Below are 27,886 nucleotides of genomic sequence, written 5' to 3'. Positions count from 1 at the left end.
TTGAATCCATACGTGTAGCGAATTTGGCCATACCAAGGGTGCAATGATAAAAATCCTTGGAAAATCCACAGACTCGACACCTTTGGATAACACACGACAAGCCCACCCCCGTTGGCCTGGCAATGCGTTAGGCTAAACTATTGGGCCTGGCACGTGCTAGATCTAGATGGTGTTTGGACCTCGCGTGTTGTCAGGCCCAAGTGCGTGAGGCCAAACTTTTCAGGTATGGTTTTGGACAAAGCCGACAACTTTAGGGTCTAAATTTGACCAAACCTCACAGCACCTGGATTTGTCTACTGCCAGACCTCGCGCTTTTTTATGAGGACGTGTTTAATAATGATGTTTATCAGCCTAATATGCTTGAGAATACGAGTATAATTTTCTTGACCTATATTTTTTAAAATATATATATAAAAAGATATATTAATAAAATCTTATTTCATCAATATCTCATCTTTTTTATTAAATTAATAATATCATTGATGTAAAGCTAGTCAAACATGTTAATGTGAACAAAGAAAAAATAATAAAAAAATCCCTTAAACAATAATATAAAGTTTGGAGCTCTTGAAAATAAAGTTGGGTTTTTAATTTGTTTTGTTTTATTAAAAAAAGATGATTTAATAATCTAATAATCATTCAGAACAAGTCCAAGACTTTGGTTACGAGATATTGCTGACTATTTCACCGGTCATAAAAGTTTGTTTTTGGACATATCGAGGTCGCTGGTAAGGAATTTGAAACTTGTAAGAACGTAATGCCAACAAGATAACTTAAAACACATAGGGCCCGAGATCCTTTGCAACTAGTAGTGAAATAGAAACTAGATTCAATTAGTAAAAAAACTCTTCTATGTTATTTAATCTCTCATGTGCAAGAAATTATATGCAAAATTGATCATAAAAAGGTAGGATCCGAATCAAACACACCCTTTAAGCTCGAGATCGAAGATAAGCAGCTCCGCTCGAGTCATAGTTTAATGAACTTGCCATCTACATACTTTCTTCTAGTCTTTTGACCGTTTTGCTGAGCAGCACCCACCGGGTCTCTTTCTTGGACCCTTATGCTGTGTGGTGGCTGGTCAATGAAAAAAAAAAATGATTGGATGCAGAGAAATTGAGCACCTCAAAGTCAAGGAAAGCGACTAAAATGAATTCGTTGGGTGGTTTACGTGGACTGCGTCTAGAGGAACTAGATTGTTGTTACGTGCTTCGATGCAGGCCGAGTCGATTTATTTCGTAACTTATTAAAGTGCTGTCATCCTGGTCAAATTAGCATTATAAACTTGTGATGGTAGGATATTCTTGTTAATAAATATACAGACAAAAAATATAATATTTAATAAATTAAAAGTTGTTGGCCACAATTAAAAAAATTTAAAAACAAATCAGCGTAAACTTTACCTTACATTTTTATATATATATATATATATATATATATATATATATATGTTACTTAGGTAATGAGATGAAGATGATTGTATTAAAAGAAGAAACAAAACCTAATCTTTAATAATTTAATATTAAAGGCTAAAAAAAAATAATTTTAAAAAAATAAAGAAAATAAAGAAAATAAAGAATAAATTTGACATTAAAATTTAAAAAAATAATAAAAATAAATTAAAAGTCACGAGTTAATTTAAGCTAACATGATAAATGTGTGACAAAAAAGATATAGATTTTTTTTTTGTTTCCAAGCCTACCTTAGTAATTATAATGTGTTAAGAAAAATAGAAAAAAAAAGAAATTGCCTCAGCCCTGACAGCCAAGAAAATTCAATTTTTAAAGATATTTTAAATATGATATAATATAAAATAAAAGATTAAAAGACTGTTCTACCCTGTCTTGTAAGGTGGAATGAGTCCCCATGAAAGAAAACAATATTGCTCGTGGGAGGTGTTATATGGTTTTAATCGTGGAAGGCAAAAATATGATTTTACTATGCAAATCAATAGTAAATTATGAGTGGACGCAGTAAAGTGAAATGTTGATATCTTTTAGCTTTTGTTTTAATGGCAGAAAAAAGGAAAAGAAAATGAAAATTACCAAAAACACAGAGATACAGTGTCTCAGTAATTAAAACGTGCTGAGAAAGATCAAAAACCGAAAACATTATGTAAACACTCGTGAGATATTTTATCAGCAAGTACCGTAGTAATTACTTTGATTCACCCTTGGAAGACTGGGCTAAGATGCTACAAAAAACATATCGAAAATGCTCCCCATCAACTCTTGATTTACAACATCGCCAGACTCTTTTTTACGAACAAGCTCGGAAAACATACTTGGAAGCCTTGTCTGAATTTTGCTAGAATATATGACGTTATTATTGTTGATGTAGTTTGTAAATAAATAAAAAAATAAAAAAAGATATTTATTTTATGTTGAAAAGAGATTTTTTTTTTAATATTTATAAATGTGAGTTTTTATTGTGTAGTAAACTAAATCATGATGGAAAATTTTTTATAGTGAACTTTTTAATACTATTACATAAATGTTTATAATATCAAAAAATAAAATTTGAAATTTAATATGCTAATAAGATTAATTTATTATTAAATTAATTTTTATAATTAATTATAATATTTATAATTATTGAGATAAAACTGAATAATAATTATACAGTTTAATTTAAACTATAATTTTTTCACACCCAATAGCCCAAACCGCGAAGCCCAATAACTAACTTTAAAATCCATCAATTTTATTTGATTTGGGTTTAGCCTAAATTTGCCCTCTAACTTACGTTATTTATCAATCAAATACTAAAACTAAATATTCTAGCAATCACCCCCCTATATTGATTGTACTTATGTTTCTAAGGGAAATTACCCGCTAAAACTCCAACGAATTAGTTTCATGCATAAGCAAGAGCCCCAAAAAATAAATATAAGACCATATTAGGGATACAAAATACCTTCAAATGACTCGATATTTAAGTTTATCATAAGGTTTTTAAGAGAAATTTATCAGTTTCCTTTTCAAGCTCCAAACCGATTTCCTATAATTTGAGCGGGTTATTACCCTCGAAAATGCAAGATCAAACTTTTCTTTAGGGGATGATAGCTGTCAAGTTGAAACATGAGGTAGGTGATTGAAAAAAAAGAAGTTTTGGGGGTTAATTGATAAAATAGGTATAGTTTTGGGGGGAAATTGAGGTTAGCCCTTTTACTCGTCCTCCCACGCATTCTTTCGTTCACAGTTCACTCCTCGTCCACTTCTAAATTCTAATCCATCTTTGTCTTGTCTTTGCTTTTAACTTTTTTCCCCTTCTGTCAATGACTCAAAAACTCCTTTCGCTCCTTCGCTAATCTACAAGTCAAAACCTCCGCGACCTCATGGATTCCCTTCAAGCCACCTACAGAGAGGAAGAGGAAGAGGAAGAACAAAAGCAACCCAACAACAGCATCACCAACCACAGTCCTCCCACCCCTCCTCCTCCTCCTCCTCCCACCACCACCACCACCAGTAGCAGCAGTCCGATTGAACTCGAAGAACACCAAAACGGCACAGCCCCACATCAAGGCGACACTGAAATAACTCCAATTAACAACACGAAAGCCAACCAACAACCTCAACAAGAGGACGCCTTTGTATCAGCCTCTGAATCTCTCTCCGAATCAGACCACCCGACAACCTCAAACGACACCGAGAAACCCACACCCAAATCTCCCAAAATTGAAGACACTGAAATTGAAGACGATGAAGATGAAGAAGACCCACCTCCTAAAAAACAGAAACAACTCTCCTCTTTAACACAGAAACAAGAGCCACCCGAACCAGCGACAACTGCAGAAATCGAAAACGACAATGGAGCCAGCGAGTTCAAGAAACCAACCAAAATCACCCCAACAACAACAAAAAAAAAGAAGTCGAAGAAAAAGAACAACAATAATGTCTGGGTTACAAGATCCACACGCAAAGGCAAGAAAAAAACAAAACCAAACCCGCAAAACACTCCATCAGAAGACACTGTCTTAATCACTCCAGCCCCAAGATTCCCTGACAAAAGCGACGACTCCCCAGACTTAAAAATCTGCTTATCTAAAGTATATAAAGCAGAGAAAGTCGAATTGAGCGAAGATAGATTGAGTGCAGGGAGCGCCAAGGGGTATAGAATGGTGAGAGCTACAAGAGGTGTATGTGAAGGAGCTTGGTATTTTGAAATTAAAGTGGTTGCTTTAGGAGAAACCGGACACACACGACTTGGGTGGTCTACGGAGAAAGGGGACTTACAGGCACCAGTTGGATATGATGGAAATAGTTTTGGGTATAGAGATATTGATGGGAGTAAAGTGCATAAGGCATTGAGGGAGAAATATGGCGAGGAAGGGTATAAAGAGGGGGATGTTATAGGGTTTTATATTAATTTGCCGGAGGGGGGGTTGTATACTCCTAAACCTGCTCATTTGGTTTGGTATAAAGGGCAGAGGTATGTTTGTGCTCCTGATGCTAAGGAAGATCCTCCCAAGATTGTTCCTGGTGAGTTTTTGTTTTTGTTGTTTTGGTGTGATGCGGTGTTTGTTATGTCTTTGTTTTGCTTATATTGTTCACTCTTGAATCTTGTGTGTATTGCAATGTGCTGGTCAAGTAAGGAGTTTTTTAGGTTATCTATTTGTTTGATTTTAATGGCATTGGTTATGGTTTACATCGAGGACTTTTAGGAGGTTGAAGGTCCTGCTTTTGTCTTGCATTTAATAAGAGAATTTAGGATTGTACGAATTGACACGACTGTATTAGCATCAAGAATTTAGCAAAGAAGGTTGCTTTAAATTTGAATAATAGTGTTGCTTGAAATTGGAATTCTGTAATTGCAAATAAGATGGGAAATAAGTAAGGTGTTGACTTCACCTCCCACAAACAAATCTGTTTCCTGTAGCAACAGATATTAGCTAATGGTGTGGTTGGGAAGAAGATTCCTGTCTCGTAGATTTTATTGTGATGGGATGTTCAAGGATGATTATTTTGTCACTATGAAGGTTTTTATTTTTTTATTTTTTATGCATTCGGATACTCTTTATTAGAATTTAGATGTTCCGGTATTGTCCCTTAATTGTAATTCCACTTCCTCCCATCCATACTTGGATTTGTTGTTCGTGAAAAAATTGAAACGTTCTGCTATTGAGAGTGTGTCACTTGTGAATCTGATTACTCGTATTCTTTTCTAGGAAATAGACTTGTGTTACCATATAGCATACACTCAAGTACAGAAAGTCAATAATGATAATATAAGTCCTCTCTTTTTAAATCGCAGCTGTTCTCTTGCATTCTAAGACAAGTGTGTAATCAGCTGGAGGAAGTTGCATTTATTGGACCAAAAGTATTTAGCACACTTACCTGAAACTATAACACAAGATTAGATGATCGAGCGATATAGTAGGTTGCTTGAAATGTATTGTGAATCTGAGTGAGTTGCAAGTAAGTTCCTCATTTTGTGAAAAGAGTCATGTCAGTCTTTGAGTGTGAATGCTAGCAGCATATGTCCTCAATTGTGGACGCAGAGCTACTTCTAGCCTTCCAATGTCTGACCAATGTGAGGTTAGCAACTTGGTTTTTCTTCACCCGAGAGAGTGGAGGTGGCATGCCAAGGGGGTGCCTATTGTTGAGGTGGTTTTAATCACATCCTCTTTTGTTTTCCTTGTGGCATTAGTTTCCAGAAATTAAGTGTCGTGATCAAAATTAAACATGAGCTGATGGTATTGTGGAAGCGTAAGGTAGGCTAAGAAGAGGTGATAGATCACCTGTTTTGCACATGGCATTTGTAATCTTCTCTCATCAATAGGTCTGTTACCTTGTGGGAACTTGTGTGTTCCAAATGACTAGGCATTCCCTTGTATGCTTTTGTCCATTGGATTACATAAGGAGCTACCAATTGAAACGCCCCTGGATTTAGAGGCTCTCCTCTTCTCATTTTGTTTTTTTACAGAAGATATGGTGAAAGTTTACCTTACTCCAACTTGCAGATAATTTTCAATGATTATAGTCAAGCACAAATTCTTTACCTGGATGGATGTCATTTTATAAATTAGGAGCCAAACTATCTAATCTGAGTATCTGATATATAAGTTATGATGGTTAAAGAATATACAGCCCATTGAAGGTCATTTACACGAAAAGCTTTTCATGCAAATTGAATTCCAAAGTGAGTCAAGTTAATGTCTTATTCTTAATATCTAATGATACGATAATATATGTTATTGCCAACTCCCTGTTATTGCAGAATAATAGTGAGATTTACATTAAGGGCATCTTAATGTGTTGTATGAATAGTCATATAGCCGCTTCCCTGCTGCTCTTGTTCTTTCTGGAGGTTCTGTGTGCTCTTGTTTCCAGAATAAACAGTTAGAACTTCAGGAAACATAAAGGATATTTTTGCATTGCCCTCAACTCATTCTTTCAAACCTCTTGGTGACTGCATTGGAATATTGTCTGTTGTCAGTATACAAGAATAATTTTTCTGCTCAAATGAATTGAGGCTCATGTTGTCTTGTAAAAAAAATCAACTTATGAGACTAGTTTCTATGTCTAAATAGACAAGGGATTTGCCATCATAGGAAGTAGAGAATGGTTGGCAAGTTGATTCTCCTCTGTTGTCTTTTGATGATGGATTTCTTAGGTTTCTGTCCTTGCTTCCGAAGTTCAGATCAACCATCCTAAACTATGTTGTGGTTTACTCACAGTGTAGGTTCTACATCTCCTCCTTGAGGCTGTTTGGGCTTTTTTTGGGTAGACTAACATTGTCTCTATTGTTTGATCAACACCCACAACCCTCTTATTTCTCCTCTTCTGATTCTGAAGAAGTGAAACACCCCCCCCCCCCCCCCGGGTGTACCTTTACTGCTCAACATTCACATGGGAGAAGCGGCCATGGGTCCTACTATGCAGGCAGTTAGATTTATGAGGTGGAGATGGCACCCAAATAATGTGTGCAGACATAAACATGTTTGATTGAAGAAACAAAGATAAAGATATAAAATAAATTTGTTTGTAATAGTTTTGAAGTGAATTTATGTGCTTCAAAATAGAAGAGATATGTCCTCTATGTTCCCATTGTCTTTGTCTTTTTTGTCCCGAGACAGTAACCAAAAGCTATCAATTTCCTTTCCCAGCTATAAATCTTTGAATCTGGCTGGCAAAATCTGATTTAGGTTTGGCCTGTTTATGCTGATGGCAAACCAAGTTGTAAATTTTGAATCATCTTTCAGATTCCTTATGAGATCTGAAAGAAACCATGGATCACTTTTCACATTTATCTTATGCAAAGTGTCTTTGACATTAGATTCTTTTATTCTCATGGAATGGATTATACAGAACTCACCAATTTATTGATGAAATATCATGTGGGATACTGTGTGTTTTGAACTCTGGGTTGCGAGGTAGGGCACGCCAGGGGACAAGCTTGGTGATCACTTGTTCAAAATCTTATTTTAAAATGAGCATGGTTGATCCATGCCCTACTCTTGGGGTGCTAATATGTAATCGTGATGGATGTTACGACTGTGTACTAAACATTATTTTCTTGTGCAGGAAGTGAGATATCTTTCTTCAGAAATGGAGTATGTCAAGGTGTTGCGTTTAAGGATTTATTTGGTGGCTGTTACTACCCCGCTGCTTCAATGTACACTCTCCCTAATCAGCCAAATTGTGTGGTCAAGTTTAACTTTGGCCCTGATTTTGAATTCTTTCCAGAGGATTTTGGAGGACGCCAAGTTCCCAAGCCTATCATTGATGTTCCTTACCATGGGTTTGACAACCGTGCTGAAAATGGTGTGAACGATGAGAAGAAACATTAGCAAGTAACCTTTTTACCGTCAGCAGAGTTGGGAGGTTGATTTGAATGAGCATTCTATCTATAATTTTAGTTACTGATATATTAGGACTGACAAGTGAACTGATTCAGTTTCTGTGAACTCAACATTTTTTATAGAGGATAAAAGAGAGTTGATTTCTGCTTGTGAGATGTAATTTTATTTCATGAGCCCGATGGTACCCTAGAACTGTTTCTTGGTATGGATTGGTTTTCGTTGATGAGAAGTATTATTAGCTTACAACAGCATATCTGAACTGATTTGCACATTTTTGAAGTGATATGTGATACCTTTCTCAGAATTCATATTCACAAGCTAGATGTTTCAGAAATCATGGCTTAGGCTTATGCATCATGTAAATCTCTGTTTTGCTTGCTTTTCCTATATCACTGTGGTTTTGGTAATTCTTTGCTATTGTTGGAAGATGATGGACAGTCTAGATTGTCAGTCTTTTTGGTTGATTAAAGTGACGATTCCTTAAGATTACTGTCCTATTGCTGTTTTGTGGCTAAACATGATTTGTTGAGTCTATGATGTGCAAACCTGACCTTTGCAAGTTTCCTAGCTAAATGGGTTCATTTTGATCGGACAGGCGAGCACCAGACTGAATTAGAATCTGTGGATGCGTTCTTAAATTTGCCATATAAGTTCAACGTTAGGGCATGTGCGCTCATATTCTGGTTTGGTTTCACTTGCAGCACTACAAGTTAAGTCCAGCATTTGATTGTCATCACTCAATTGTGCATTTGCTTGAAAGATTTTCAGGCACACTTGGGCTTTAACAAAAGTGGTATTTTAGAGTGGCACGATCATCACGAAATTTTGATTAAGATGAGCTAAACATCGGCTCTCTTATTTTGGATACAGGTGGGCAAGTGCTCCTGAATGCAGTTATGTTGTGGTTGGAAGTATAATTTTATTGTTTATTTTGAGGTGATGGAGACAAATGGACTGACTGATACATGTTCTTGGTTTTACTTTTGAATGGTTTGGGTAACGTTAATGCTCAGGTTCAAATATACTGACAGCAAGAAGAGTAGTAGATGGCAACATGCACATTCATCATTTACGAGATGCTCACTGCGTTTTTTTCACTTTTCTCTTTTCTTTTTGCATTATTTTTGCACACTGATTTTTCTTCATCGAAAATAATAATAATAATAATGTTGGATTTCGCAGTTTGGACCGCATACTGGAAATTAGGCTCATGAGTACAGCCGGCAACCTTCTCTTGAGAATCCAAACTTAACCTTGCATGTGGGCACATTCAACAAGGGAAATGCTTAGCAGGCCATTCCCAAAATCCAAATTATGGTGCTTTCAGATGTCGATGCGCATTGCTTCTTCAGATTGCAGAGAAATTAACTAAGAAACCTTATACCAACAAAAAGGTTACTTAACCTTACCATGGACTCTTCCTGTATACCTTGAGCTTGAGCACTTCAAACTTCTTGTCTGCTTGAGGGGTAAAAGCTCGTCTGTTTCTCAAAAGTACATAACAGAACTTGAAGAGAAGTTGTCTACCAACTCTTGATTATTATCATACAGAACTGTTATCATGGACCGCCTGTCACCATTTCTTACAATACATAATACTTTTTCACGCGTAAGCACCAGACATTTATCCAATGAAGTGTTCAAACGATTAGAATAAAACGTGAAATTGGTTTGTAAAAGCAATTCTTAAATTTTAAATGGTTAAAGCAAGTCCATGTATGGTTTTTTTTTTATTCGTTTTGCCCTCACCATAACTCTCTCTAAAATATCAGGCAGGGCTAGTGTGCAGCGCGGCCATATGTGTGAAAAGTGTCTACTAGTAAGGAATTGGAGAGCTGAGACCCTCTTGAGAAGACAAAGAATGAGCAGGTTGGTGTCTTTTTGAAGGGAAGGGTGAATAAGAAGTCTTCCTGAAAGATGGCCTCTTCTTCAGATGCTTTAGAGTCCTCTTGGAATGAAGCTCCCGAAGCATGGGTAGAGTTCTCTCCTTGAACTTGAGAATGGCAAAGAAGAGAAGTCTGAAAGCAATGAGAATGATCAGGACAGCAGACAGGTCCCACCATTTTGAATGATCAAGACTAATACCAAGCACGGTTGTGAGAACTTCTTCTCCTTTCAGTTTTGGACCGCCAGGTACTAAAGGATCAAACTCCAGCCCAATCATGTCGTTCTTGTATGCTCCCTGCATTTCCCATTATAGGAATGGTAAATATCAAGTGTTGAATACATAAAAACTAAGATTCAATCTTGCTTGTACCCTACCTGCAATCCCCATGACCCAAAGTTGATATAAGAAATTGGGTAGCGCCAGAAGACCTTGGGAATATCAGGCAGCAACCGGAAAAACCCAGAGGTCATCATTAGGATTCCCTGCAAACAAATATCAATGGAAGAGAAACCATGGATGAAGTTTAGGAAGAATGATGTGGGATGAAAAAGATGAATTAAAAGGCTGTTCTTACAATATATGCTGATCCAATAACGAATCCCATTAGGTAGTTGGGGACTAGTGAAGCTATAGTCATCATGCAACTCTCCACAGTTGCTATGCTGCTTAAAAGGTCGAAGAAAACATAGAGAAAATTTGAAAATTCTGGCCGAAACTTCACCATGTAGTAGGTAATACTTGAGGTGCCGAATGACATCACAGTCAAGTAGGGAAACGAAGAGAGAAAGTTTGACAGTACATAAACAGCGACCCCATAATACCCATTGAGCCTTTCCTTGTAAAAAACCTGGGTAAAGCATTGAGAAAGCTTAACTAAAACTTAACTAGTGCCATATAACTCTACTAAAAGTTTATTTTGAGTAGTTTACCTTCAGTTCTTCAATGAAGGAGGGGAAGCCTCCAATGGACATGAATGTCATAAATCCTGACAGAAATCCTCCACAAGCTCCGTGGGCCAATATTGCAGTATAACCTTTGCCAACGTCTAAAAATATGGTACCGACGCAAATAGACAACAAGATGTAGACGATAATCCTTACCCAATAGTACCCCAAATCTCTCCACATGTTAATGAAAGATCTCCTTGTCAACGTTGAAAGTTGTTTCCACCAGTTTGCTTGGTTTTCCCTTCTTATATTAACCACAAGCCCTTTCTGCAATACAGAATTCATGTTCATGAAAACCAGTTCTTCAGAAATAATATTTAGCAAACTTTTTTTTTCCCCTGTCAATGTGTGTGATGTTGATTCCTTATATGTATGTAGCAGCATTGTGTAAACTATATAGGGTTTCTCTAAGTCTAAGGGCACATGTTAGAGTTGGTTATCTCGTTTCTAGCTGTTTGATCTAATGTCCTGCAATTCACGGGTAGGTAGTGGTGTAAGAGAATGCTATAATTTTAAAAATTTCAATGCCTTCTAAACATGTGCACTGAGGGAACATCTTAGAGAAATCAAGTTATAAATTGCATTTAAGGTATTATGTATTAAGAGATCAGTACCCTGAGAACTCAAATCACATAGGGATGCTAGAACGAGACAATTGCAATGAAGGGAGGAGAACTAATATGCACCAGATGCAGAAATATTTGAAACGCTTACAATCGCCACAATTTCTTGAATCCTAGCTCTTGCATTTGCTGCATGGTTGGAGGACCTGTACTTCTTGACTAACGATGCCTTAATCTCTGCTGTTGGCAAATTTGCCAAAGAATCTGATGGATTTTGAATTTCCTTCAGTTAAAAAAAAACCAGAAGAGTTATAATTCAGTTAAGCGATTTGTAGTATGAAAAGAAAATTCCAAGTACAAGGGATGGACAGGCATTAAGATCTAGCTGACACATTCTGTAATTTTTCCTTTCCAGAAATGATGACAGCAAAAACTAAACTGCCATAGCATACTTGCACATACTCTGTGAGATCCCATTAGGGTTGCAGTGACAAGGTCGAAGTCTGAATTAATACAACGTAAGAAATGATCAGAAGGGTTTCTTCTACTTGGACATGGGAATCCAGCTTCAGCAAAGAACTGCAAAATCAGCATTCCAGGTTAGATTCAGATGCAAACTTAGAATTCTCATTGAAATGAGTAATTTTCAGTTTGATTATGAGATAATTAACAAGATGCGCATAATATATGTTGTGGCAGCAAGAAAAGTGAGAAAACATGTTGAATTCTACTTGCAATGTGCCCAAGGAAAATCCAATATTGGTTATACACTTGTACCTCTACCGCCATCTTTGCCTCTCCAAAATAAACTGTTTCGCCACCAGATAATAAGAAAAGGTCATCAAAGAGTGCGAAAACTTCGCTACTTGGCTGGTGAACAGAAGATATGACGGTTCTTCCATCGCGAGCAATATTTCTAAGAGTTTGAATTACAAAGAAAGCTGCAGCACTGTCCAGGCCACTTGTAGGTTCATCAAGAAACAAAAGTTGTGGCCTTATAAGGATTTCAAGTGCAATACTTAGTCTTTTCTTCTCCCCACCACTTATACCTCTTAAATGCCAGTTTCCAATCAGCCGATCACTGCACTCTTGGAGACCCATTTCCATGATTGTCCCCTCTACAATGTCATCTATCTCTTCTTTAGCCATGCTGCTTGGAAGTCTCAAATGAGCCGAGTAATTCAGGGTCTCTCTAACTGTGAGAGTGCCCAACAATGTGTTTTCTTGTGTTACATAAGCCTGATTAATGATACAGCATTAGAAGAGAAATATGTGTATTTTCTTCAAATTTTCATTTGGGAGAACTAGGATATATATCATTTTTCATTAATTTATTTTTATGAACACAAGAAACTAGAATCTTACAACACCACCATAGTCCAGTCTCCTCTTCTTCCCGTTGAGTAGAACATTCCCAGTCATCACAGCATTCCCTGCTAGTCTTCCTGCACAAATTCCATAGATTGCAGGAACAGACAGTCAGTACAATTAGTATTAAGTGACATACAAGTCAATAATATTTCCCTCATATTCACTAGCTATATAACTCAAATCTATTGAATATGATTGAGCTGCAAATAATAGGTTGGAAGTTGGAACTCTCTCGCTATAGAAGCTCCTCGTGATCACAAAATACAGAGGTAGTGAGTGTTCTCATGGAGAACGAGCATGGGATAGGGTCGGCTGGATTCACACATGGGATATTGGTCCAGAGGCAGTCTTCATTATGCTGTCATCATAAATTAAGATATACAGCAATTGATGGGGTTGGATAGATCATTGAACGTGATGGCAAATTGGTGGCATGATGATCTAGCTCATTGTCCAACCCAAGGTAACCAGTTAAAGAAAAGAAAAGTAAGATCATGTTTTGTGACTTCTGCAATTAAGAGAAATTTTGTTTAGCGGAATCGTGTTTTCTTCGTTACCTTTTCATTGATAATATAATTCATATATATTATCTAATATGTATGATTATTGCATGCTTTCATTTGTGGTTTATGTTATTGAGTGTGTGAAAGAGTAATGAAGATTAGAATGATTAGTTCTTTGATTCTTATACGAAATGTTTTCTAGAGCTTACTTTCCTGGATAGTTTTTTAGGCTGTATTTTTTTTTATCTATATTTTTAAAAGATTTAAATTTATTTTTATATTATTTTAATGTTCTAATATTAAAAATAAAATTTAAAAAATAAAAAAATATTATTTTAAAACATTTACAAACATGAAATATTATATAAAATAAAATTTATAATAATCTCAAATACACTTTTCTCCGACCACATGGGGGACAATATTTAGGTTATGTAATATGGTATAATTTTTTATAAATTGATTGAAGTTTTTATTTTTCAATTAAAAAAATCTTAAATATGTTTAGATATGACTCTTGAATTAAATCAAAAGTTTGTTATCAGTTTGAGTTAAAATTTTCATTTAATAAAAAATTAAAACTTTTTTTAATTTATGTATTTTAACTTATACTATGTTCTTTTTATGAAAAAAGTTGGTTTAAATCAATCTCAACAAACATGTTTTTATTTATTTAAAATCATTTTATTTATTTTATTTATCACTAATTATTTATAAAAAAAACAACTTTTAAATTATCACCCAAAGTAAAAAATTATTTATTGTAACTCATGTTAAACACAACCTTAATTTATTCAACTAATTAATAATTATTTCGATGCAACAACTTTTGGGTACAAAGTAATAGCCGTTCAATTTGAACTGAATGTCATAAATATATGTGCTGTCCAATTTGAACCGGACAGTACATGAATCTAGTTCAAATTTAAGGTATTATTACCCAACTGTTTAAACTTTAAACACAATATTAATGCACATTGATCACGCTCTCAAAAAACTAATACTAAAATAATAATAATGCTTAAACTCCTCTAATTAACCATCATGTTAGCTAATTATGGCTTATCAAGAAATTCTTTTGTCAAGGAGAACTTATTATTGCTAACCTATTTGTGAATTTGTATTTTATCTTGTATATATATAGATCGACGCTACCTCATTTTATTTAATTTAGGGCTTTAAACACCAATTTACACCAATTAAAAAAAAAACTATCATGTTAGCTAAAGAATTAATAGCCTTCAAAATTTAACAAATAATTGATATTTATTTCTTATTTACTTATAATATAAGTGTAATTAATGTGCAAATGCATTAAACCCTAGTATTCGCTTCAAGATGGGACAGCGACAGCACCTCCCTTCCAAACAAGTAGGTTTGCGTTTATTTTGAGAACTTCCAGGAACTCACCAAGTGCTTTAAACCTCACTCACAATGTCACATCGACTATGCATGGTGTTACATGGCGAGGACCAATCAATAGAGGCTTTAGCCTTGCTATGAATGTACATGCATACATACAAATATACGAATGCTAATACGCTTTGTGAGCTCAATGTGCCTCAGGCACCAGCATTTATATGCGTGTTTATTGTAATTAATAAACCCTATACAGGTGGCCAGGTCCGTCAAACATAGAAGTGTGATTGGTATTTTTATGAAATTTATATAAAAAATATATAAATTGCGTGTGTGTGTGTGTGTATCTTTACGAGGTGTGATTAAGGTGTGATTCGTGCTTTAAAGATTATATCTTTTAAAAAACCAAACACACACTAAAATATGACAGTACTGACCATTGCTTAAGGTTATTGTTGGGACTGGTAGGGATCATAAAAGCATGTATGGATCCTAGAGATTGAGTGCCGGCGCGCCCATTAAGGCATTGGCAAACCGAGTGATAAAGAAGGAAGAAAAAATAACAGTTGATGTATCCTGTGGCATGTTCGAGCCATCATCTAATCTAATCTAAGCCTATTGACAACGACTTTCAAGTTCGCAGAACATAGTTAAGATTTTGATTTCCCCTAGTAATAAATGCTCGTGCTTGACTTGGGCACCTCTGGATCTATTTCCTTCACTGCTTTTGCTAGTGCTATTATTCTCTTTGCATTTATTAACTACGTTGCGTTTGGTCAGTGTTCTAAAATAAAGATCGATGAAAGATATTTATGTGAAGTTTGAAAACATCAAATTATACCAGGAAAATATAGAGACAATCTTGACAATATATATATATGTGCATGCTTACGATTCTTTGGATGTAACTTGTAAAATGAATAATTAATTAACCATGCACTCTACCATATCTAATGCTTTCACTGCTGTTTTCCTAGTGCGCGCGCGCGCATGGCAACAAAGTTCCTAGCCTTGGATCAGTACTTGGAAATGAATCTAGAAAAGAAATCCTACACTCCATACTAAAATTGCCAGAGAGAGAGGGGGGGAGAGGGAGAGAGATGCAAAAACCTGCTAATGCATCAAGAAGGGTAGATTTCCCAGACCCAGATGGACCCATAATAGCCAAGATTTTACCAGGCTCGGCGTATCCATTTAGCCCATTAAGCAATCTCCTAGTAGGTCCATTGCCAAAATTTGGCAGAACCACTGTTAAATCCTCCCATACCAAGAACATAGACCCTACTCCATGATCTCCTCTTCCTCCTGATAAACCTGCGTCCGCATTCCCACCTCCAGAGCCACCATCTCCACCACTGCTAATTACAACCTGCTCTATCTCCATAACATGCAACAACTACTCTTAAGTTGGGATTTGAAAGCAAAAGAACAGCAAAAGAGAGAGAATCTGTAATAAGAAACTAATTAAGAAAGGTGGTCCTTTCGCCGTGTCTGTGTGGTCAAGGGATGGCTTGAAGGGAGTAGTGTTTCTTTCTTTCTTCTGGTGAGAACCCCTAGATGGCTTTCCAAAGTCTAAACTCAGCAAAGAAAAGCAGAATAGAGGAGTGAATGTGTAACAGAGATGGTCTGATAGCTTTGGTCAGTACTGGTGAAGCAGTGATATAGAGTTGCTTAGGCAGCAAATGCTAATCACCAAACCTACCATGCATCAATGCTTCATTAATAAGGTGCAGGACAGAGAACGAGAGTCGTATCTATTTCAACAACTAGTAAAAAAAAAATTCATCATTTTTACTACTCTAGCTAGCTATGTTTCACATAACAATCTTAATGCATATTGGAGTCCTCTGTTGTTTTTCGTTCTTGTTTCGTCACCATCTAGCAGAACCAATAAAATTCATTGAATGTAGAAAGAAAATACATAAATATTGATAGTTGCAACTGATGCAAATTATCTAATATGGGCCATCGATCCATGATGATACATGTACGTACATGCGCATGGAGCTATCAAATCCTTCACCATGCCTTTTTGTTGACATGATTTGTAGAGATTTTTCGAATTGGTCCCGCCTGTATCAGAAATCACGCAATTTTTCAAAATGGAGTCATGAAATAATCTGAAAGAACTTTTTATTTTACAATTTATCTACTGAATTTAATTAGGACGTCCACGATTGTCCATCTCTTCTTTTATGAAATTAAAAAAGGTTTCATATATATGAAATATATATATTTCTAGCTGGTCTTTAAAATCAATTCCAACATCCAATTAACAAACTGCCTGGCAGCTCGACTGAAACATTACATAATAACTTGTTTGTGAAGGTATAATTAAGAACAAAGCAAAATAGTGCAGGACCTGCGACATTACTTAATTATTCTTCAATGTGAGCAAGGGGAATAAGATGAGAACAAAATAAATAAATAAAAATATTAGCCGCCCATGCACAAAGGCACGAACATCGATTTTTTTTTTTTAATACTCATATTGAAGCAGCTATACATGCATTCATACGGGTAAGGGGATAGTTATCCAACTCCTCCATATACAATGGATACAATATTATGGGTACCATTTCGGTCTTAAATGGGTGCTTTTTATTTATAAGAACAGTTGCAACTAGCTAGATTGCTGGACACCTCAGTATTGCTTGGCCTGATGATCAATCTGTTCATTGTTATAAAAGATCTTGGTAATTTGATTTGTTATTTGAAGCAGCTGTTCGAACGGTTGTGCATTACATGTATGATAAATGGAGTCCCATGATAGACTTGAATGTGTGGCTCAAAAGCTTAATCTACAGGTTATGTCGTTATGATGCTTTATTATACATGTTATTTATAAATAATGAAATTTAAAAATTTATTTTAAAAGGTTTTTTATCTTATAAAGAAGATACAATCTTTTTATTTTAAATTGATATATTTAATCTTATTCTACATTGAAAAAACACATTTTTTTTTGTAAGTGTGTGTATATATATAAGAAGATACGACTTCAATAAATTTAATAACTTTGTTATTTTTATAAAAAAATTTATTTAATTTTATAATAAAATTAGATGCCTGCAAAATCAAGCATCAATCCTAAAACAGAAATTTATTTGAGATTATGATAGCCCTATAGAAAGTAGAAAAAAATAAACCATGAATTTCATTTCTCAACCAATTCAATATTGAATAAGGATGAAATAAAAAAAAACAATTAGAAAAATTAAAAGACCACAAACTAAAAAATAAACATATCAGGTTTGATGGCTAAACCCGTGAATCGGGTAACCTGAGTCAACACATCAAACCTGCAAACTAAGTAATGGACTTCATTGAGATTAATAACTTGTTTTTTTTTCTAAACTATTTTTTTAGCTATATGATAACAAAAATAAACGATTGTAAAATCGAGTGTCAAACCATTACCGAGAAGTTTTATAAAGACTATGATAACCTCATAGAAAGCAAAACAAAACAATTATGAAACTAAACAATATTGAATGATGAAATCGAAAAAAATTAAATTTTAAAAAAAGAGAGTTAAACTCGATAAACTCGTTAACAGGCCTGTGGACTTTCTAAAATTTAATAACATATTTTTAAAAAAACTATTTTTTAACTATATGATAAAAAGAAAAATAGACAATCACATAATCGAGTTCAAATAATAATAAAAAAAATCATCGCTAAACCTGTAAGCCAGGATAATCAAGGTTACCTCGTCAAACTCTTGTAAATTGGTCATTGACTCTACAAAGTTTAATAATCTAATTCTTTTAAATTATTTTTTATTTAACTAAATTTTTTTAAAAATAGACCATATCGCTATGTTATGATATTTTTATGATATTAACCTGATGTTGGGATATTTTTTTGATATCGCGATAATGATAACCATATAAAAAATTAAATTAAATTATTAACTCTAAATCCTTATAAAAACAAAAAAATCAACAACCAAAGGAGAAACAAAGGCCAAAATGCACAAAAATAAAAACCCAACAACAGGATGAGTATTGTAATTCATAGTGGTTGTGAGTATGAGGAAAAAGTGTTTTCCTCATACTTTTTAGCTTTATACACAATGCTAATGGGTGTAGGGAAATAATGTTTTCCCCACTTCTTTTAGCTTTATATTTTTCTAATATCAACTCGATGCTAGGATATATTTTTGATATCATGATAACCATATAAAAGATAAATTAAAATAAATTATTAATTTTAAATTCTTATAAATACATCATACAAGGATTAAATTAAAAAAATCAATAACTAAATGAAAAAAAAGGCCAAAATGCAAAGAAATAATAATAATAGATTATTATTATAATTTATAGTACTAATGAGTGCGATTTCCTCCATAACTTTTAACTTTATACTTAGAAAAAATATAAATTAAAGCAAAGATTAATTTTTTCTAAAAAAAAAAAATCTCCATCAAATTTTCGTCAAGTAAAATTTATTAGGCAATTATAGGACTGTTTTCTATCAACTTCAGATCTGGCCAGGACTCTATGAATCATCCAGATTTCGAGCAGCTGCAGCCATCAATGCTTTAACGTGCTAATTCAGGAGTGGAATCTTAGGACGACACGTGGAAGACAAACTTAATTTTCCATGTTCTTTTATTCGTTCCTCTGGGACCACCGCCTCCATTATCTGCTGTAGTAGGTTTTTGCATTGAAAGCAAAGTCATTGCTGCTTAATAATTTTCAAACAATGTCGGCTTCATTTGTGGTTTCATGTGTTCCAGAATGGATTAGTTGATGCGTATATAAGTTAAATTTAATTTTTATAAAATTAAAGTTTTATTTTATTTCTGATCAACCCCTTAAATTCTAATTAAAATTGCTTTACTAATAATGTGATGGCACATAATTGATGATCTATTAATTAATTAATACATTTTATATAATTATCATTGCATTGCTACATATGATAAGATTCATAGTTTATATTTGAAACCGTTTTATAAAACTAAGGACACAGCACTTAGAAAAAAAAGGGAGATTTTTTAAGAAAACTTAAGCACCTAAGCATTATCCAAGAAGTAAATAATACATGTTTATTTTTGTGTTTTAAAAGTATTTTTAAAAAAATTAATTTTTTTTATTTTTTTATTTACTTTAAATTAATATTTTTTTAGTATTATCAAATCATTTTGATGTGCTTATGTCAAAAATAATTTTTAAAAAATAAAAAATATATTATTTTAATATATTTTTAAATAAAAAATATTTTAAAAAAATAATCATAACCGAGTTATAAAACTGAATTAACTTTATAAAAAACAAACTAAATAAATTATAAAATCTAATTCTGAATTGGATGTCCAATTAATATAATTTTCTTTTATATTCCAATATTCTTATTTCTCCAATCCTGAATTGCTTGCAAATCACAATCTCTAATATGTATTTAAAAAAAGAAGATTATTCGAAAAGTCTAGAGAAGAAATTTGCATAATTAAAACAATAAATATTACATAGAAGCTGGATGATTTCTCATGTATGTTTTTATTATATCCATCAGAAATAATATTAAGTCAGTCCTGTATGATTGCTTACCTTCAACAGGACTACTATATATCTTCATCTGTTTCTGTATATGCAAGAACTTTAACATTACAGTAAAATTAAGCCTCAGAAATAGCATTGTAAATTGGATAATTGTAGCAGCTCAATATATTATTGGTGCTTCTAGTTGAGAGGAGAGCTAAGGCCCTCCTGGGAAGACAGTGAATGAAGAGGTTGATGTCTCCTTGAAGAAAAAGATGGTGCCTTCCTAAACGAAGGCCTCTTCTCAAGTATGTGCAAGGTTCTCTTAGAGTATAGATCCTCAACGAATGGCAAAGCTCTCTCCTTGAGCTTGAGAACGATGAAGAAAAGAATCCGATAGCATACGAGAATAAGAAAAATAGCAGATAAATCCCACCACTTCGAATAATCCAGGGGAATGCCGAACATACGCGTGACAACAAATTCTCCAGGGATTTTTGGATCACCAGGTATTAGAGGATCAAACTCGAGTCCGAGGAAATCATTCTTGTAGGCACCCTGTATTTGCAGTTCAAAAAGAAATGGATTAAAGATGTACAATGTAAGCATGCCATCGATCCTTTTATTTCAATCTTGCTGCAAAGATTTGTGGCATCTCATTTAGGATAAGATGTTGACATGCTTCTTGTTGCACCTCAGAGGAAACATCAAGCAGGTATTGAGAATATTTCTAGTTCTGAAAAACACATTAGAAATAAATTCTCGTCTTGAGGTTCAACAAACTTGAATTATCGAAATTCCGTTAGGCATGAATACGTTTCTCTTCTAACACCTCTCCACAGTCATTTCCACTAGATATGAACAGAACTTATGTTAGAATTACCTGAATTCCCCAGGCTCCATAATTGATATACGAAACTGGGTAGCGCCAGAATGGTTTTGGAAGATCAGGCAGCAATCTGAAGAAACCAGAGGTCATCATCATGATTCCCTGCATGAGTAACCAAATGAGGCATGTGGTCGGATAAATCAGATGGTGAACATAGAAACAATTAAGCTTAACGAAGATCTGAAGCATTTTAATCTTACAATGATTCCGGCCCCTGTAATAAGTCCCATCAAGAAATTAGGGACCAGCGAAGCGATAACCATCATCAGGCTCTCTATTACAGAAATGGAGCCGAAGATATTGAGACAGAAGAATACATAATGATTAAATCCCGATCGAAATTTCACCAAGTAAAAACATATGGTCCCGGAGAGGAGCGCGATCGAAACCAAGAATGGGAAAGAGGATAAGTAATTGGACAGGATAAACACTGTAACCCCATAATAGCCATTGAGCTTTTCTCGATAAAAGACCTGTCAAGTATCAAAGAACGAGTCAAGACCACAAAACCAAGAACAACTCTGCTGTGCCATCATATCTTCACAGGCACGAACTTCTTAATTCTTCTTCAATATTTTTTCTTTCCTACATAAACAAGATCATTACCTTCATTTCTTCAATGAAAGAAGGGAAGCCTCCGATAGACATAAAAGTCATGAAGCCTGTTATAAATCCACCACAAGCTACTCTGGCTAAGATTGCGGTGTAGCCATATCCAACATCATAATAGATTGTACCAACACAGATGGAAACAACTATGTAGATCACTATCCTTGCCCAGTAATACCCCATATCTCTGGACATGTTCACAAATGATCTTCGGGTCAGTGTCGAAAGTTGTTTCCACCAGCTTGCATCACTTCCACTTCGAATATCAACTTCTAGTCCTTCCTGCAATAAATGAGCTTCTTCAAGAAATGTTTAACAGGCAGCAGCATTTAGCATGTTACTTCCAAATGGTTTCTCATCAAACTTGTTATGAACAGGCCGCTCAGTGATTGTTTCTTTTAGCTTGTCCATTAAAGTTATTAGCAGATCAGATAACCAAAAACTTCAAGCGGAGAATAATGTTTCTTACAGCTTTCGATAGAAAAATGGAGTGCACGTCAGAGAACAAGTTTTGGTATTAGTAATAGGCGCCGAATAATAGCAGAGAACAGAATAGTTATATCATGTAATGATGTTGGAGATTGCAGATTAACAGCATTAAATGACAGGAAAAAAAGATTGGTAATGCAAAATCTGAGATTTCAGTTGCTTACAATAACTGATATATCCTTAACCCTTGCTTTGACCTTTTGTGCAATATTCGAGCGCCTATATTTCTCAACAAGTCTTGCTTTGATCTCTGCTGTTGCCAAATTAATCAAAGGGTCTGCTGATTTTGGGACATCCTATAGATACGACAGATACAGAACAGTCACATTAGTCGTCATGATAGCACGACTGAAAGAAACAAAAAAGGTGAATGAAGGCATCCATCGGAGCATGTTCGTGTTTGGACAGAGGCAGAATGGTGCTGTTTCCCTCTTCATTTTTTTTCCTTTTTTTTTTAACGAGGAAAGTATAGGGTTCATCTTTGAACCTGAAATAGCTTGCTAAAGATTTTCAACACCTGTGGACTGAAATTTGTTTTTTTTACTCAAATGACATTGACAGGCATCTTCAACACTACTATAACATGTGATGTGATGTAATAAAGAAGCGCTACTCAAAATACCGCCTAAGAAAGTTCAGTTAGAAGAGATAAATACACGAATTCTTTGAGATCCTTTCAGTGTAGCTGTTATGGCATCAAAGTCTGAATTTATGCAGCGTAGGAAATGATCAGAAGGATTCCTCCTTCTTGGACATGGAAATCCAGCTTCAGCAAAGAACTGCGAAGATTGACACTAAAATTCAGATTGCAATAAAACATCATGAGCTTAATTTAGTATTTCTAAGATCATGCATGTAAGTTTCTTTTCTCTAATCTTCTCATACCTCAACAGCCATCTTTGCATCCCCAAAATATACAGTTTCACCACTGGAGAGTAAGAAAAGATCATCAAAGAGCGCAAAAACTTCACTACTTGGCTGGTGAATGGAGGATATAACCGTCCTTCCATCGCGAGCTATATTTCTAAGTGTTTGAATTACAAAGAAAGCTGAGGCACTATCAAGACCACTTGTAGGTTCATCAAGAAACAAGAGACGTGGCCTTGTCAGGATTTCTAGTGCAATGCTTAATCTCTTCTTTTCACCACCACTTATGCCTCTCAAATGCCAGTTTCCGACCACCCGATCAGAACATTCTTGGAGACCCATTTCCATTATTGTTGCTTCTACGACATCATCAATCTCCCCTTTGGTCATTGTATTTGGAAGCCTTAAATTTGCAGAGTAAGTGATCGTTTCTCTGACTGTAAGAGTTCCTAATAACACATCCTCTTGTGTCACATAAGCCTGGAATTCGACACAGGAAAGTACATCACTAAACAAGTTCAATTAAGCTAAAATCACACTGGTTATAGCTGGTTATTTGGCATAAGAAATTGCTGTTATATGCATATTCCTTTTGCAGCAAGGCTTCCATTCGGAAGAGAGCTTTCTTTCAGGTTTTGAATTTCATTATATACTTGAAACATAAGAATTCCCTCATAAAACTTGCAGATCCAATTGGACTTTAATTATTGCATATTTGCAGAAAATACTCACAACACCAGCGTCTGGCCTCCTCTTCTTCCCATTGAAGAGAACCGTTCCACTCATTATCACATTTCTTGACAACCTACCTGTGGCAAGATCGATGATGAATACTATTAGTAAAAGGTTGGAAAAATCAGGACAGAGTTTCACCTATGCTGCTGCCAACATAGTAAATAAAGCAGTTAAGTAGTAACTAATCCAGTTCTAAGCAACTCATCTAAATTTGACTCTGTATAGTTTTTAGTCCTAAGAATTTGTTCTTCTTTTTTGATCAGGTCCCAATTTCGTTCCAAGATTCATCGTCATTTCAATTGGCTTACAGCTAAAATAAAAATAACAGCATTATCAAACAAAAAAAAAAAAGGATGCAACTCAAGGTTAACGCTAGACTCTAGAGCATAACGAAATTAATCGGAGAGGGCACCGATAATGATAACTATCCAGTTTCAAAGGCTCAGATATAGCGAGGGCTATTTTGCAAGAATCCTTTTTGTGATGGTAGCTAGCAAGGGACCTAGGGCTAGGAGTCCATGTGCCCATGGTTCCCCTTTTCTTCTTACACCCCTGCTCCTGCCCATGTCTCGTAAATTTAGGGGACCATCTCAGGACTTCAAACTTATCAAGTGGACTAGTACTATTTTTTTTTAATTAATACAATTAACTGAATGAGAGAGCTCTAATTCATTTTTGTTTTCAAAAAAAAAAAGAAAAAAAAGAAGCAGCAATTTGCACAGCCCAATTGGCATTTAAAAATAAGCCCAGATACATGGCTTGGCCGAACGATAATCGCTCAATTGAGCCTCGAATTTTTTTTTAAAATTGGGCAAATAATATGTTGTCCATCGATATTTTTTAAGAAATAAAAAAATGATAAGTCATTTTTATGCCTAAAATCTGGCCACCACTAAGGTGGCCGGAAACTCACACTTTGTTTTTTTTATCCTATAACCTAATTTCTCACATATTTTGACTGAGAAACACCTAAAAAAAATCCCTAAAAAATCATTCTCATAACCTCAAGAAACTAATTACCTAACACATGCAAAAAAAAAAAAATGGTTAAAATAAAATAAAAATAAAACTCTCTCAAGCTTAAATTACTTTTCCAAATGATCGGGAAGCTAAAAACATCTTAATAGCACTTCTCTAACAATAACATTTTTACACCAAATTTAATTATTTTGTAAACTAAATTGAAACGATGAATCACTTTATCTCTCCTTTATTACTTTACGATGAGTTTTTTTTTTTTTTTTTAACTCAAGAGCTAAAGCATGAATAAAATGAAGTTCTATACTAAACCATATAATTTCAAAACTTAAGGAACCAAAGTATAAATTTAACAAAACTTTAAGCTTTGGAGGTGCTAACACCTTTTTTTAAAAAAGAAAAAAGAAAAAGAGAGGGCTTTGAGCTTACCAAACTTCCAAGATAGTAATTAAGCAAATAATATATAGGATTTTGTCCCGGAAGTTAGTTAAATATATATTAGCACAAAACTTACAGCCAAATAGTTCTTCTACCAAGAAAAAAGAGGCGAGCAAGAGACCTAACCAAAAAAAAAAACATACCTGCTAGTGAATCAAGAAGAGTGGATTTTCCAGACCCAGATGGACCCATAATAGCCGTGATCCTACCTGGTTCAGCATACCCTCTAAGTCCTTGAAGCAACCTCTTTGTCGGGCCATTTCCAAAATTCGGTAACACCACCGTTAGATCCTCCCACACCAAATACACCCCCCTCTCCCCACCACAGTCCGGCGCCACCTTATCTTGATACGCGCAACTGCTAGCACCATCACAAAAGTTATTACCAGTACCACCATAACTATTACTTGCCACCTCTATCTCCATAGTGGCCACGGACAAATCTTGATCAGCTAGAATTAGTGAATAGCTAGAAAAAGGAGGAATGCAGTAACATGCCAGTGCTGGCTTGGATGAGTAATATTAAAGCGCTAATGGCCGGCCATTGATTGGATAACAGTCACCAAACAACTAGCCATCAATGCTATGACCAGTACCATTCAACAAATATGGGGAAGAGAGAGAGAGAGAGAGAGAGAGAGAGTTTAATGGCTTGTATCTATAACAGATAGATTGGTGCAGTTGGTCGGTGAGGAAGTAAATGTGGGAGCTGTGAGCATGAGATGAGATACGCGGTGGTCCTGTGACGGTTTCTCATGTCTCTTTTGTGATGGTTCTAGCTAGTCAACTTGGAAAATATAATCAATCACCTTTAATTTGTTCTGTAAGATTACAAGTTCGACACAATTTTAGTCTGTTTCAGAATAAATCATTCATGCCGAAATGAAAGTGAAAGATTCACAGCAATTTTATTTTCTATAATCTAACGATATAGAGTTATTTTCAGTGCATAATATATGCATGTGTATGTGTGTGTGTGATTAAATATTTTTATATCTTGATTTATATCCTTCGGTGACTCTTTTTTCTCTTACAATAAATAATCTTAATATTTGATGGTTGCATCCTCGTCTTCGGTTCACTGCTGGCTTCAAACTCTTGCAAGCTCTCCTTTCCTTCTACAAGTAGTAATAATTTGATGGTTCGAGCAAAAAAATATCTTAGTACTTTAAGCTCTAACCCTTCCCAATACATTTCGAGAAAAACAGAGATAGAAGTTTGACCATCATGCCTCAGTAGAAAATATCTGGGAATATTAGACAAGGGATTGATTGTGTACTCATTTTCATAGATGTAAGGATATAGGAAGGAAATGATTTACTGATATAAAACAATACTATTTTAAGTTTTTTTTTTTAAAAAAAATAAAGGTTAAGTTGACTTGGGATTAATTCCAATCTACAACTTGGACTTAGGACTTGGTCCACCTTGGAATAAAGTGCTATAAAAATGCTAATTTTCTTTAGTCAAAATAGAGTAATTAATCCAAATATTAATTGAGAGTCACTGCCGGAAAACTTTTTTTAAAGATTAATATAAATATCACTCTGGTGTAAGATTATATGTATTTTGATTAATTATATGAATCTTAAAATTAATGGTTATATAAATATTTAATAATCATGAAATTTATAAAATTTAAATTAATAATTTTTAAAAAATAAATTTAAAAACCTAATAAGTTAAATTACATCTCGAATTAAAATTACCCTATAATTCTAAGTTCAAAATTAAATTATTGCTCAGACTATCGAAAGGAGGACGGCAACCATGTATGAATTGAAGGCATATTTATTGCATATCAGTGAAGACTGTGCCCTCTGGAGGCTGTAAAATTTCGGTGAAGCATTGTTCCCTCCATTTTAAAAGTTAAAATGACGTTTGTTTTTATCTTTTAAAAGTGATTTTGACATGTCTACATTAGCATGTCTGTAAGGATAGCCAACGAACCACTTGTCGGCTCCAGGATTACCCTACTATTTAGACCATAATTTTGTTGGAAAGTATAATAATTATTATTTTTCAAAATGTTTTTTTAGTTTAGAAATATATTATATTTTTTTGATGTTAATACATTAAAATATTAAAAAATAATTTAAAATAAAAAAATACTTTCAAAATAAAAAACAAACAAGGTCTTAAAATTTTCGAGCTTCGTTAATGCCGTTAAACCTGCTGAATATCTAAACTTGGGTTTGGTATTTTGTTATAATGTGAGTTTAAAAAATGTTTTTTAATTAAGAATATATTATAATAATATTTTTTTATTTTTGATATTAATATATAAAATCATTAAAAAATATTAATTTAGTTTTTATTAAACACAAAGCAATTCAAAGAATATTTTTGAAAAATAGAAGCAACAAAAAAGTCAAGAATATGTTTGATATTATGATAGTGGTAGTTTTTAAAATGCTTTTTGTTTAAAAATATATCGAAGTAATATTTATTTATTTATTTTTGATATCAGCACATCAAAATGATTTGAAAACACTAAAAATTAATTTTAAAAATGTTTTTTAAATGTAAAAACAAATATATTCTAATTTAATTATAAAATAATAAAAACAATTTATCTCACTCTTTACGTGAACATGTTAGAAAGTAATTAAATAAAACATACTACAATTTAATATAAACCAAAACCATACACATGCATACACACAAAGTCATAAAACAATTGAAAACCTTCCAAGTACTTAGAGAAAAAACCACAAAAATTTATTTCTACTCGTTTGACAACTGTTTTCTCTGGATAAAACCTTAGAGCACAACAATCTCAGAAAAAGCTTCTTGCGAACAAAACAAATTCAATCAGTGTTTTTTTTTTTTTTTTTCTATCAGCCTTTTAACTTTAATTTCATCAATACTTGAAGCTTTCACAGGGTGGTTTTGCTCCAAGAGCTGAAACTTGGATATGCACATGCACAAAGATTAATCAGAAGTTCTTTTCT

General features: G+C 34.2%; 3 protein-coding genes across 10 annotated transcripts; 1 reads left to right on the top strand and 2 right to left on the bottom strand.

Annotated features, from left to right (window-relative positions):
• Nucleotides 1-3,216: 3,216 nt before the first annotated feature.
• LOC133680260 (protein TRAUCO) lies at nucleotides 3,217-13,162 on the top strand. 7 transcript variants are annotated; one of them, XR_009836284.1, is made up of 7 exons: nucleotides 3,217-4,481; nucleotides 7,527-7,826; nucleotides 8,400-8,674; nucleotides 8,987-9,198; nucleotides 9,577-9,937; nucleotides 11,618-11,801; nucleotides 11,902-13,162. XR_009836284.1 is itself a non-coding variant. In XM_062103081.1 (3 exons), the coding sequence occupies exons 1-2, from the start codon at nucleotides 3,338-3,340 to the stop codon at nucleotides 7,790-7,792; spliced, it is 1,410 nt and encodes a 469-aa protein (XP_061959065.1). In that variant the 5' UTR covers nucleotides 3,217-3,337; the 3' UTR covers nucleotides 7,793-7,826; nucleotides 8,987-9,366. The 7 variants fall into 7 exon arrangements, 2 of the variants coding, with proteins under 2 accessions (XP_061959065.1, XP_061959064.1); XR_009836283.1 differs by having other exon boundaries at nucleotides 8,987-9,273; XR_009836280.1 differs by lacking the exons at nucleotides 9,577-9,937; nucleotides 11,618-11,801; nucleotides 11,902-13,162 and having other exon boundaries at nucleotides 8,400-8,487; nucleotides 8,565-8,674; nucleotides 8,987-9,366.
• LOC133680261 (ABC transporter G family member 15-like) lies at nucleotides 9,475-15,978 on the bottom strand. 2 transcript variants are annotated; one of them, XM_062103082.1, is made up of 9 exons: nucleotides 15,546-15,978; nucleotides 12,568-12,647; nucleotides 11,980-12,441; nucleotides 11,622-11,781; nucleotides 11,354-11,493; nucleotides 10,622-10,906; nucleotides 10,267-10,539; nucleotides 10,067-10,174; nucleotides 9,475-9,986 (listed from the first exon to the last, which is right to left on the bottom strand). In XM_062103082.1, exons 1-9 carry the CDS (start codon nucleotides 15,817-15,819, stop codon nucleotides 9,621-9,623), a joined length of 2,148 nt encoding a protein of 715 aa, XP_061959066.1. In that variant the 5' UTR covers nucleotides 15,820-15,978; the 3' UTR covers nucleotides 9,475-9,620. The 2 variants fall into 2 exon arrangements, with proteins under 2 accessions (XP_061959066.1, XP_061959067.1); XM_062103083.1 differs by having other exon boundaries at nucleotides 11,354-11,485; nucleotides 11,665-11,781.
• A 3,883-nt stretch (nucleotides 15,979-19,861) lies between these two features.
• On the bottom strand, nucleotides 19,862-25,548 carry LOC133679664 (ABC transporter G family member 15-like). Its single transcript, XM_062102326.1, has 9 exons — nucleotides 25,076-25,548; nucleotides 23,514-23,590; nucleotides 22,800-23,261; nucleotides 22,571-22,693; nucleotides 22,079-22,210; nucleotides 21,423-21,707; nucleotides 21,017-21,289; nucleotides 20,811-20,918; nucleotides 19,862-20,485 (listed from the first exon to the last, which is right to left on the bottom strand). The coding sequence occupies exons 1-9, from the start codon at nucleotides 25,356-25,358 to the stop codon at nucleotides 20,129-20,131; spliced, it is 2,100 nt and encodes a 699-aa protein (XP_061958310.1). The 5' UTR covers nucleotides 25,359-25,548; the 3' UTR covers nucleotides 19,862-20,128.
• Between the last annotated feature and the right edge of the window lie 2,338 nt (nucleotides 25,549-27,886).

The sequence above is a fragment of the Populus nigra genome, chromosome 19, assembly GCF_951802175.1.
Source record: "Populus nigra chromosome 19, ddPopNigr1.1, whole genome shotgun sequence".
Taxonomy (NCBI): Eukaryota; Viridiplantae; Streptophyta; class Magnoliopsida; order Malpighiales; family Salicaceae; genus Populus; species Populus nigra.
This window is presented reverse-complemented; position numbering and strand designations above follow the sequence as displayed.